The following is a 12220-nucleotide window of genomic DNA, read 5'->3' as shown; positions in this document are numbered from 1 at the left end:
GCTTCAAAATGTGAAGCTACAACATACAGCATGTATGTCACTCATTGGCTTATTCTTCAACTAATTTTCTTACTTTTTTCTTTTCTTAAAGGCTCCTCTGAGGCTACCCTTAAAGGTAAAAAACCTTTATCAAATCCATGTCCACAGCAAAATAGAGTCAGAGCCATCTGTGCACAAGTGTCCAAAGTTTTCAGTAGAGAAGAGGATGAAGCTATTTGAAGTGTTTGTGAGACTGTGGCCATTCGAAACAAGGACATCAATGTGTGTTCCTGAGAACCACTGGAAGAATTTGTGAGGATGGAATTTACCTCAAGGGTTTGTTTGCACTCGAGAAAGGAGGTACTCTAAATCATCTCCATTTTCATATGGTCATAAGTATCATGACTCCGTCGCTCATCGACATCGCCAAAGTTATCAGACAATACCTGGAATGGGACTTCTGTAAACAAGAGGGTGCTATAGTGATGTGTAGAGGTCTTTTACCAGATTCGAATGCACACATTTGAAGGTATGGTCGGTTACTGCATGAAAGACCTCCATAAACCACATTTCAAATTATTCTCACACAATATCTCTGTAGAAGAAATTACAAGAAGGCGACAACTGTACACACCATATGGTCAAGCCGATTTAAAAAATAAAGTTTTCTTGTCACCTATAAATATTTTTGAGAGAGCATATGTTTTCATGGACAACTATGTATCCACCAAACTTGGTGCATCACTTCAAAGCACACTTTTAAAGATGGTCCGCACAGGTAAGTACTACCCTGTTGCGTCGTGGACGATACCAAAGATGGGAAACGAGATGAGCAGAAGAAGGTTGGCAGCAACTTGGAAAGTAATGAAAATACCTCACCTCACACAATGCATAGACATTGATGATATTTTCTTCTCAAATACACCTGGTGGTAGATATTTTAATCCATTGCATCAACATGCACACATCAATGAAGATGATAATGGAAGGAATAATGAAGCACATAGTGATACACAACCTGGAAGTCATAGAAACCCTATCATTATAGATGAGGATGATGGCAGCTCTCCAGACTACAGTGCATCTTACATATCAGTGTGGGAGAAAACACAAAAATTTTAAAACGCAATCGCGGATGGCGATGACTTTGTGCCACTATCACCGTCCGTTCGTAAATATATTGGTCTTACAGAGGAAGATGCATGTTTTCTGTAGTTTTCTATCAATGTGCTTTTTTTCAGTTCGTTGGCTTTCGTGCTATATGTAAATCTCATCCATTAATAAATGTCTTCTTCGGAATCCCATACTCTTATGATGCTTTTCTAGTAATTCTATGATCTTGTGATGCTTTTGTTGTAATTTTGTGAATGGTTTCTGAAATATTTTTCTATTATATCTTTAAGGTTGTTTATTTTTTACCTTTGTTTGATATCTTACTTTAACTTCAATTTTGCATTGATTAATTGCAGGCATGTAGCTAATTAATGCACACTGAAAATGTAACATACCCATTGTAAATAACAATGTACTTGCTTCAGAGTTGAAAAATATAACTTAGTTTGTCATTTTTACGATCAAAAAACTTCTATTTTTGGAAAATGAGCCATTTTTGCTTAGAAATTTGTAATTCTGAATCCAAATTTGGAATCTACGCGTAATTTTACGCTTAAAATAGTTTTTTCTGAACTAAAAACGGGTACCCGGAATGGGTTTAATTAAGCTTTTAAGCCTTTAATCTGCGAACTTTCGACCAAAAATAGTAACTATCCAGGCGTCTAATCAACGAACGGAATACGCCCCCATGGTCACGGGGCAAGGCCGGACATTTCCGTCAAAAAATATTTTTTGACCCCCCCGGACGACGACGGGCGGCCGGCGTGGGCCCCACACGGGCGCCGCCCGTGAAAAAAACCGACAATCCGCCCGGGACACCCAAGCGTGTACACGACCTAGACGCACCCTCCAGCACACCCCTACACGTACCCCCTCCTCCCAGAACCCTCTATCCACAGGTGTCGCGCTCTCTCTCTCTTGGGGACACCTCCACCCCCATGTGTCACACTTTCTCTCTCCTCGAGACACCTCCACCCCCAGGTGTCTCACGCCCACACCTCTCCCGGACACCTACACCACCCAGGTGTCAACCTCCCGTACCCGGACGTCCACCCTCCAGCACCTATAAAAGGACCCTCCCAGCCCCCTTCTCCAGACAAGCCCCCAGCAAGCCCCTACGCGCAAGCTCTCTCTCAAGCTCTAGGACATGTCCTACACTCTTCTCCCCCCCCCGTGTGAATAGACTTTAAGTGTGCCTCTCCTTCAACCCTTGCCTTGCTCTTCCCTAGGCCTCCCTAGACGTACACTCTTCTCAAGAGCTCTCCAGGTTAAGGACACCCCTCTCAATTCCCCCCCCCCCATATGCGGCGACTTAAACTTAGGCTAAGAGGTCGTTCCTGCCCATAAGCCCAACAAGCTTTTCCTACCCCAAACGGACTCCGTTTTCGAATCCGTTTGAACCAGTAGAATTCTCTCTTTTCTCTCCACGCTCCCAACCTCTTATATTCACCTCATTTTCTCTTTATCCTCTTAAAACTCTAGTGCTCCTATGGCGCCGAAACGCCGCCGAATTGAAGAACCGCGCGCTGCCCAAGGAGGGAATGAAGCAAATCGCGTCCCTGCAATCGACTTCGCCCCTCTTGAAGTGGATAGGCATGAAAATGATAACCAGGTTGGTCATTTAACAAGTTTTAAGTAAAATTCTCTCTTATCAAGCTTAATGCAAAGATTCTCGAAATAATAAGAAAGGAACCAAGGTTAAACCCTAGTATAGATGGCCTAAAGTACCTTATGGTTACTCTTAAGTAAAGTTATAGGAAAGTAATCTTGCTTTCGAATCATTGTCTTTCCGAAACGATGGTTTTTGTTAATGCGTGAATTCATTGAATTAAGGCTATGTCTCTTTTTATTGGATATACTGTTGGTTTATTGCTAACATGCAGGTACAGCTTCTCCCCCCCCTTAGCTAACTCCGTGCTTGCCTGTGTAGCCGGGCGGAGGATATAGCGAGGCCGGGAGTCGGCCCAGGGCAATCCCCTCCTATGCCACTGGGAATTGGTTTTCACCATCAGGGTGATGTATATATGCTGCCTAGTTCTGTGGGTCCAGGCTAGTGCGGTGACTTAACCCCCACCTCATGAGGAGACGTCCCCTCCGAAGAGCGAGAGGGTTTGGTACAAGCGTCAGTACCTGAGGGGGTGACAGGACGGCTTGGCCCTCATCGTCTGGCTGACGACGAGGGGAGACGGTCCGTGAGGTTTACCCAGCTGGTTGAGGCTGGAAGATCGAATTCTAGATTATCGATGTAGTTGTGGTTATGGTTATGGTTTGGACATGAGTTTGGATTGGAATATCGGCCCGGTTTCAGGGTCTTTGTAAATATTTTTTCACTGTAAGTATGTTCGTTGATTTCAATGTTATGCTAAGGAAGATTTCCTTTAAGGAATCAAGTGTAATTAATTAACAAAGGAATTTGTTTTTAAGTGTTTCACAGTGTGGTAGGACTTAATTAGAAAATAATTGAATGGGTGAGTGCGTGGAAAGTGGGAGAATGGATGCCCTGACGGTACCATTCTAAGGATGGGTGGACCCGATCAGTCGGGTAGCTTTCTACTAGTCGTAACCTACGATACTTAGGGAATAGTAGAGTCACGAACAAGACTTGTTTTAGGGGACCGAGCCAGCGGCCGTGCCTCATGAATACGGGGGAAAAAGGCGTTGGCTTCCTTGAACCAAGTGTGGGTCTTGTTCCATCTCCACGCACATCTCGTGCTGGGGATTAGAATTTCCTTTAGGATGACTACGTTTCCCCTGCGAGATAGAGTTAGGTCCGTCCGTTTGCTCGTAACCTCGTATTTCTACGAGATCGAGGTGTCGTCGATCGGAAAATAACACGAGACTTGACCGCCTATCAAAAGGATTCCCCCGCCCTTCGGTCGGGGGCCTTACACGTGGTATCAGAGCGCGTTTAGACTTGGGAGATTTTATATTGTATTCTCTTGCTACTCTAGAAATTCTTGTTAAACTAATCTAGTTACGGCTGGATGCAGGAGGACGAGATGGATCCCTATTCTCGCTTCCTGGTATTCCAATGCATGTTCATGACTGCTTGTCGCTCTTCCGAATTCGAGTTCCGTGACACTATGATGCACATTGTAGACAAGCTAACCCTTCCTCTTTACACTCGCATCGAAAGGGGATGGAACAGAACTGAGTATTGGCATCGTCGATCTACCTACTTCATCATTCGAGCTGAGCACGTCGGCAATCTCACCAACGACTTGAGGCGGATCCGATATGCCGAGATGTTGCGGATGGTTCGCCTGTTCTGGTTTATTGGCACTCCTCGTAACACCTATGTCACTATCGATGGGAATCGCATGCTGCAGAATCGTTGGGTTTATGATAAGGTGACTCAAGTTGTACCCCCTGATAGAGTAGCCGTTACCCGTCTTTCTAGACGAGGTTTACCTCCCCTACCAGAGACTTATCGGGTTCTTGAAACCATGGGAGAACCCCCCTACTTTTTCAATGCTACCACCGCAGATCTTTATTAGGTTTCCTAGAGGACTACCATGTAAATAAATAAGATTGGATTTAGTCCAATCCTTGTAAATGGCTTGGTTTACTTGTAAATGGCTTGGTTTACTTGTAAATATTAAAGCTTGGAATAAAAAGTTTTGATTTTCACACTCATTGTCTTATGTGTATTAAACCGCCTAAGCGTCATAATTCTAAATTTAGCTTCTTATTGATAACCAGGATCGTCAACTTCTTGCTCCCAATGCATTATATACAGATACACAGGAGAAGAAGCTTCTCCTCAAACAAATGCAACCTCCCTCATTTAATGGGGCAGGTTCAAAGATTGAAAGGGATGCAGAAGTTTGGATAGAAGCCATGGACGATTACTTTTCGGCTGCTGGTACAGGAATTGGGAATCAATCCATGCTTGCTAGATTCCGTCTTACCGGGGACGCCAAACTTTGGTGGAAGCAATGGTGCCGAGATAAGGGCGTCACTGAAGATACCCAAACCTGGAGTGACATTAAGCAAGCTGTGAAGGGCCGTTATCTTCCCCCATCTCATGAATCTATTAAGATGAACGAGTTCTTCAGCCTCAAGCAGCTTAGCTTAACCTTGGAGGAATACTACTCAAAATTTGTCACACTTGGCAAATATGCTCCACCTATGTCGATCACTCAACAAGTGGCCCGATTTTGCCAAGGGCTGAATGAACCTTTGGATTCTCGCCTTGAAGCAATGAGGCCAACTACCTTACAAGATGCTCTTACTCGAGCCAAACCTCTGGCTAAAGAAGTAAAGAATGGTCAAGCAAAGAAGAGAGTCTATCCTGAGTCTAACCCAAGGGGGCGCCTTCAGAGGAATTACCAATCGAATTTCCGCCACAACACTATTGGTCAGTACCCCAATAATTTTGTCCCCCGCAGTTATGCTAATTCCACTTCAGAATCCTATGGGGACCAAAGGTGCTTTTATTGCAATGAAGTTGGCCACTTCCGGAATGAATGCCCCAAACTTGCAAGATCCTCTCTCAATCCTAATGTCATTCCTGCTCCACAAGGCGGCCGGGGAGTTCAAGGTCGTGGGACTCCTAATAACCGCCAAGCTGGACGAGGTGGTGGTGGACGTGGTAGAGGTCGTGGAGTGACTGCCCGTGTCTGCTCTATGATTGGTGAACCGACTTTAGAGATGGAAGAAGAAGAGCAAGCCACCATTCATGCAGCTATAGAACATCAAGGACCTAATCAGCAGTTTTCTGTTATCCAAGCTCCGGCCACTTATCAAGGTAGATCTTTCCAGCTTTTGGTTGATTGTGGTAGTACGCATTCGTTTCTTTCTCCAAAATGCTTGCGTAAGCTACAGTTAGATCAAAAACCAGCCCAAGCAATGATTGTTGAGTTAGCTAGTGGAAAAGAAGAAGTATCCCGACATTGTGTGGGAGATCTTGAATTTGAATTGGATGGTGAATCAACCCATGGGTATTTTAGAAGCTTACCATTAGGGATTTATGATGGAATCCTTGGTATGGATTGGTTAATTGCAAACAATGCTGACATTCACTGTGCTGAAGGAAGCATCACCTTTAAGAATAGTCAAGGACAGGTAGTATCAGCCCAGGGAAAAACAGGTAAACCCAAATTTCATTTGGTCAAAGCTAATCGTCTTCTTAAGGGAGTGCGCAAGGGCCAACAGATCTTCCTTGTCAAACTCAACAAGGTAGAAGAAAGCAACCCAGATTTAGAACCCTCTTGGCTCCAGGAGTTTTCAGATATCTTTCCAGAGGAACTTACAAAACTACCCCCATCTCGAGAAGTAGATCATGGGATTGAGTTAATCCCTGGTGCTGAATCAGTTTCAAGGAGACCTTACAAAATGTCTCTTCCCGAAGCCATAGAGCTCAAGGAACAACTTAGGCAGCTTATTGAGCAAGGATTCATTCGCCCTAGTAATTCCCCATGGGGAGCGCCTGTTCTTTTCCAGAGAAAGAAGGATGGCTCGCTTCGGCTTTGTATTGACTACCGAGGCCTAAACAAGGTCACTGTCAAAAACAAATACCCCATTCCTCGCATCGACGAACTTCTTGACAGACTTTATGGATCCAAAGTTTTCTCCAAGATGGATTTAAGGTCTGGCTACTATCAAATTAGGATCAAGGAATCAGATATCTCTAAAACCGCTTTCAATACCCGCTATGGCCACTATGAATTTACAGTCATGCCATTCGGATTAACCAATGCTCCCGCCACCTTCAACCGCCTGATGCAGGATATCTTCCGACCCTACTTGGATGAATTTGTCCTTGTCTTCTTCGATGACATCTTGGTCTATTCTCAGTCAAAAGAGGAACATGAGGAGCATGTACGCAAAGTATTGCAAATACTGCGCGAACATAAGCTCTATGCCAAGAAAAGCAAATGTACCTTCTTCACTTCCCAAATTGAATATCTAGGGTTCATTGTCTCCTCAAAGGGCATCTCAGTAGACCCTGCCAAAGTCAAGGATATATTGGAATGGCCACCCCCTAGGACAGTCAAAGAAATCCGTGGGTTTCTAGGCATCACAGGATGGTATAGGATATTCATCAAGGATTATGCCAAGATAGCCGCACCCTTAACTGATCTCCTCAAGAAGGAATGTAAGATAGTATGGCTACCAATCCACCAAATCAGTTTTAGCCAACTTAAAGCTATCCTCACCTCAGCACCAGTTCTGAAGCTCCCTGACTTCACCAAAGAGTTTGAGGTTGTCACTGATGCTAGTGGCCTTGCACTTGGTGGTGTCTTAATTCAAGAAGGAAGGCCTGTGGCTTACACTTCTCGTAAGCTTAAATCCTATGAAGTCAATTATGCCACCCATGATTTGGAACTCCTTGCAGTTGTTCATTGTTTCAAGTTATGGAGACACTATCTCCTAGGCCGTAAGTTTCTGCTTGTAACTGACCACCAGAGCTTAAAGTGGATCTTCACCCAGCCCAATCTCAACATGAGGCAAAGGAGGTGGATTGAGATTCTGCAAGAGTTTGATTTTGATATCAAATTTCGTCCTGGAAAGGATAATGTTGTAGCAGATGCCCTCAGTCGCAAATCCTTCCTAAGTGCAATCTCTATGCCAAATAACCCCATCCTAGAGAAGGTAAAGCAGGTTTCACTTCATGACCCTGATTACCAAAAGCTAGTAAGCCTGGTTCACAAGGAGGCACCCACAGAAAAGGAAAATATATTGATCAAGGGATACACCCTCGATGATGAATGCCTCTACTTCATGCATAGGTTATGTATTCCCAAAGATCTTGCACTAAAGAAGATGATCTTGTATGAAGCTCATGATAGCCCAGTAGCAGGACATCCAGGTTATGCAAAAACCTTGAATGCCTTAAGGAGAAGTTATTTTTGGCCTGGAATGAAGAGAGATATCCTTCAATACATCAGACAATGCCTTTCATGTCAAAGGATTAAAGCTGAAAGAATCAAAATGCCCGGGAAACTCCAACCTCTGGACATTCCTCAGATGAAGTGGGAATGTATCAGTATGGATTTTGTCACAAGTCTTCCCACAACACAAGGAGGGTATGATTCTATATTAGTAGTTGTGGATATGCTTACCAAAGTCACTCATATTATCCCAGTAAAGAAGACATTTAAATCTTCTGATATTGCCCGCCTTTTCATCAAGGAAATCTTTAGGCTTCATGGATTGCCAAAAAGAATAGTCAGTGACCGGGACTCTGACTTCACTTCAAAGTTCTGGACATCATTATTCCAGGCTATTGGAACACAACTTTGTTTCAGTACAGCTTACCACCCAGAAACAGATGGTCAAACTGAGAGAGTTAATCAGGTTATAGAAGACATCCTGAGAGCCTATTGTGGGCGTGAACCAAAGAAGTGGATTCAGTATCTCCCTCTAGTGGAATTCTCTTACAATACATCCTATCACCAAAGCATAGGGATGTCACCATTCAAAGCTCTTTATGGTCAGGAATGTTTGTCTCCCTTAAATTTCTCTGACCCCACACTAAAGGTTGAAGCCTCCAGGATAATGCTTGAAGAAATGGAAGAACAAACCAAAGCTATTCGTAAGGATATTAAAGCCGCCCAGGATCGACAGAAGCATTATGCTGATACCAAAAGATCTGACAGAATTTTTCAGCAAGGAGACAAAGTTTTTCTTCGAGTGCGGCCAAAGAGAAGTTCTCTATCTCTTGGAAAATTTAGGAAATTGAGTCCAAGGTATTGTGGGCCTTATGAAGTCATCAAATGTTTGGGGAAACATGCCTACAAACTTCGCCTCCCAACCCACCTCAAGATCCATGATGTATTCCATGTAAGCTTACTAAAGCCATATGTGCCTCATCCTGATCATGTTCTTGATGATGAACAAATTGTAATGCCAACTCAGGGAGTCCTTGAAATGAGACCTAATAGAATCATCGACTCTAGAGAAAGAGTGCTTCGCAATAGAATCCTTAGGGAACATTTAGTGGAATGGAAAGATTACCCTGAGGAGGATGCCACTTGGGAGGAAGAGTCAACCCTCCAAAAGAATTACCCAGAGTTCGTGCCGAGATGAGGACATCTCGAGTTCTTTTAGTAGGGAAGGATGTAACATACCCATTGTAAATAACAATGTACTTGCTTCAGAGTTGAAAAATATAACTTAGTTTGTCATTTTTACGATCAAAAAACTTCTATTTTTGGAAAATGAGCCATTTTTGCTTAGAAATTTGTAATTCTGAATCCAAATTTGGAATCTACGCGTAATTTTACGCTTAAAATAGTTTTTTCTGAACTAAAAACGGGTACCCGGAATGGGTTTAATTAAGCTTTTAAGCCTTTAATCTGCGAACTTCCGACCAAAAATAGTAACTATCCAGGCGTCTAATCAACGAACGGAATACGCCCCCATGGTCACGGGGCAAGGCCGGACATTTCCGTCAAAAAATATTTTTTGACCCCCCCCGGACGACGACGGGCGGCCGGCGTGGGCCCCACACGGGCGCCGCCCGTGAAAAAAACCGACAATCCGCCCGGGACACCCAAGCGTGTACACGACCTAGACGCACCCTCCAGCACACCCCTACACGTACCCCCTCCTCCCAGAACCCTCTATCCACAGGTGTCGCGCTCTCTCTCTCTTGGGGACACCTCCACCCCCATGTGTCACACTTTCTCTCTCCTCGAGACACCTCCACCCCCAGGTGTCTCACGCCCACACCTCTCCCGGACACCTACACCACCCAGGTGTCAACCTCCCGTACCCGGACGTCCACCCTCCAGCACCTATAAAAGGACCCTCCCAGCCCCCTTCTCCAGACAAGCCCCCAGCAAGCCCCTACGCGCAAGCTCTCTCTCAAGCTCTAGGACATGTCCTACACTCTTCTCCCCCCCCCGTGTGAATAGACTTTAAGTGTGCCTCTCCTTCAACCCTTGCCTTGCTCTTCCCTAGGCCTCCCTAGACGTACACTCTTCTCAAGAGCTCTCCAGGTTAAGGACACCCCTCTCAATTCCCCCCCCCCCCCATATGCGGCGACTTAAACTTAGGCTAAGAGGTCGTTCCTGCCCATAAGCCCAACAAGCTTTTCCTACCCCAAACGGACTCCGTTTTCGAATCCGTTTGAACCAGTAGAATTCTCTCTTTTCTCTCCACGCTCCCAACCTCTTATATTCACCTCATTTTCTCTTTATCCTCTTAAAACTCTAGTGCTCCTATGGCGCCGAAACGCCGCCGAATTGAAGAACCGCGCGCTGCCCAAGGAGGGAATGAAGCAAATCGCGTCCCTGCAATCGACTTCGCCCCTCTTGAAGTGGATAGGCATGAAAATGATAACCAGGTTGGTCATTTAACAAGTTTTAAGTAAAATTCTCTCTTATCAAGCTTAATGCAAAGATTCTCGAAATAATAAGAAAGGAACCAAGGTTAAACCCTAGTATAGATGGCCTAAAGTACCTTATGGTTACTCTTAAGTAAAGTTATAGGAAAGTAATCTTGCTTTCGAATCATTGTCTTTCCGAAACGATGGTTTTTGTTAATGCGTGAATTCATTGAATTAAGGCTATGTCTCTTTTTATTGGATATACTGTTGGTTTATTGCTAACATGCAGGTACAGCTTCTCCCCCCCCTTAGCTAACTCCGTGCTTGCCTGTGTAGCCGGGCGGAGGATATAGCGAGGCCGGGAGTCGGCCCAGGGCAATCCCCTCCTATGCCACTGGGAATTGGTTTTCACCATCAGGGTGATGTATATATGCTGCCTAGTTCTGTGGGTCCAGGCTAGTGCGGTGACTTAACCCCCACCTCATGAGGAGACGTCCCCTCCGAAGAGCGAGAGGGTTTGGTACAAGCGTCAGTACCTGAGGGGGTGACAGGACGGCTTGGCCCTCATCGTCTGGCTGACGACGAGGGGAGACGGTCCGTGAGGTTTACCCAGCTGGTTGAGGCTGGAAGATCGAATTCTAGATTATCGATGTAGTTGTGGTTATGGTTATGGTTTGGACATGAGTTTGGATTGGAATATCGGCCCGGTTTCAGGGTCTTTGTAAATATTTTTTCACTGTAAGTATGTTCGTTGATTTCAATGTTATGCTAAGGAAGATTTCCTTTAAGGAATCAAGTGTAATTAATTAACAAAGGAATTTGTTTTTAAGTGTTTCACAGTGTGGTAGGACTTAATTAGAAAATAATTGAATGGGTGAGTGCGTGGAAAGTGGGAGAATGGATGCCCTGACGGTACCATTCTAAGGATGGGTGGACCCGATCAGTCGGGTAGCTTTCTACTAGTCGTAACCTACGATACTTAGGGAATAGTAGAGTCACGAACAAGACTTGTTTTAGGGGACCGAGCCAGCGGCCGTGCCTCATGAATACGGGGGAAAAAGGCGTTGGCTTCCTTGAACCAAGTGTGGGTCTTGTTCCATCTCCACGCACATCTCGTGCTGGGGATTAGAATTTCCTTTAGGATGACTACGTTTCCCCTGCGAGATAGAGTTAGGTCCGTCCGTTTGCTCGTAACCTCGTATTTCTACGAGATCGAGGTGTCGTCGATCGGAAAATAACACGAGACTTGACCGCCTATCAAAAGGATTCCCCCGCCCTTCGGTCGGGGGCCTTACAGAAAAAAAGTTGTCAATATTGTTAACCCATTCATTCCTAGGGTTAACAAGAGCTACCACCATTATCTTACATCATGGAGTCAAGGTAGATACACCAAAGGGTCATACATTCAAGATATGAAGAAATGGTGTCCAAAGCTACAACTTGGACGGGCGCCCGTAATGGTATGATAGAATACTTAAAAGATCATGTGGTAGCAAGTTAGGATGAGGTCCTAAGTGATGTACTTCATGGATATATTACGAGCGTAGTCATTGCAATAGCATTAGGCCTCTTATGAGCCTAAAGTGCCCGACCGGCCACAGTTTAAGTGAGTGTAAACACTTATGGTCATGTATATAAGTGAATCTCTCTCATAATACAAGGGACTCTCCCATTGTGCAATAGAGTCTTGCTCTTGCTAATACTCTAACTAATCCTCTTACTAATATCTCTCCCTAATGCATGCTAGTGAGTGTGTGAGTGAAGTGAGGTGAGAGGAGGAACGAGTACCCATAGAGTGCAACGCGACGGTGTGACAATGTTCGCGGGAGGTGCGGTGGAATTGCTTCTCAA

At 44.7% G+C, this 12220-nt stretch overlaps 1 protein-coding gene across 1 annotated transcript; it reads left to right on the top strand.

The window, feature by feature from the left end:
- The first annotated feature begins 2491 nt into the window (after nucleotides 1–2491).
- Nucleotides 2492–5299, top strand: LOC147630363 (uncharacterized). The gene is made up of 3 exons (XM_086810800.1): nucleotides 2492–2704; nucleotides 4083–4526; nucleotides 5294–5299. The coding sequence occupies exons 1-3, from the start codon at nucleotides 2582–2584 to the stop codon at nucleotides 5297–5299; spliced, it is 573 nt and encodes a 190-aa protein (XP_086666926.1). The 5' UTR covers nucleotides 2492–2581.
- The last annotated feature ends 6921 nt before the right edge of the window (nucleotides 5300–12220 follow it).

Source organism: Cibotium barometz, chromosome 16 (assembly GCF_041138505.1).
Source record: "Cibotium barometz isolate CiBa-2024 chromosome 16, ASM4113850v1, whole genome shotgun sequence".
Lineage (NCBI taxonomy): Eukaryota > Viridiplantae > Streptophyta > Polypodiopsida > Cyatheales > Cibotiaceae > Cibotium > Cibotium barometz.
Note: the sequence above shows the minus strand (reverse complement) of the source record. Positions and strands in the feature narration are given on the sequence as shown.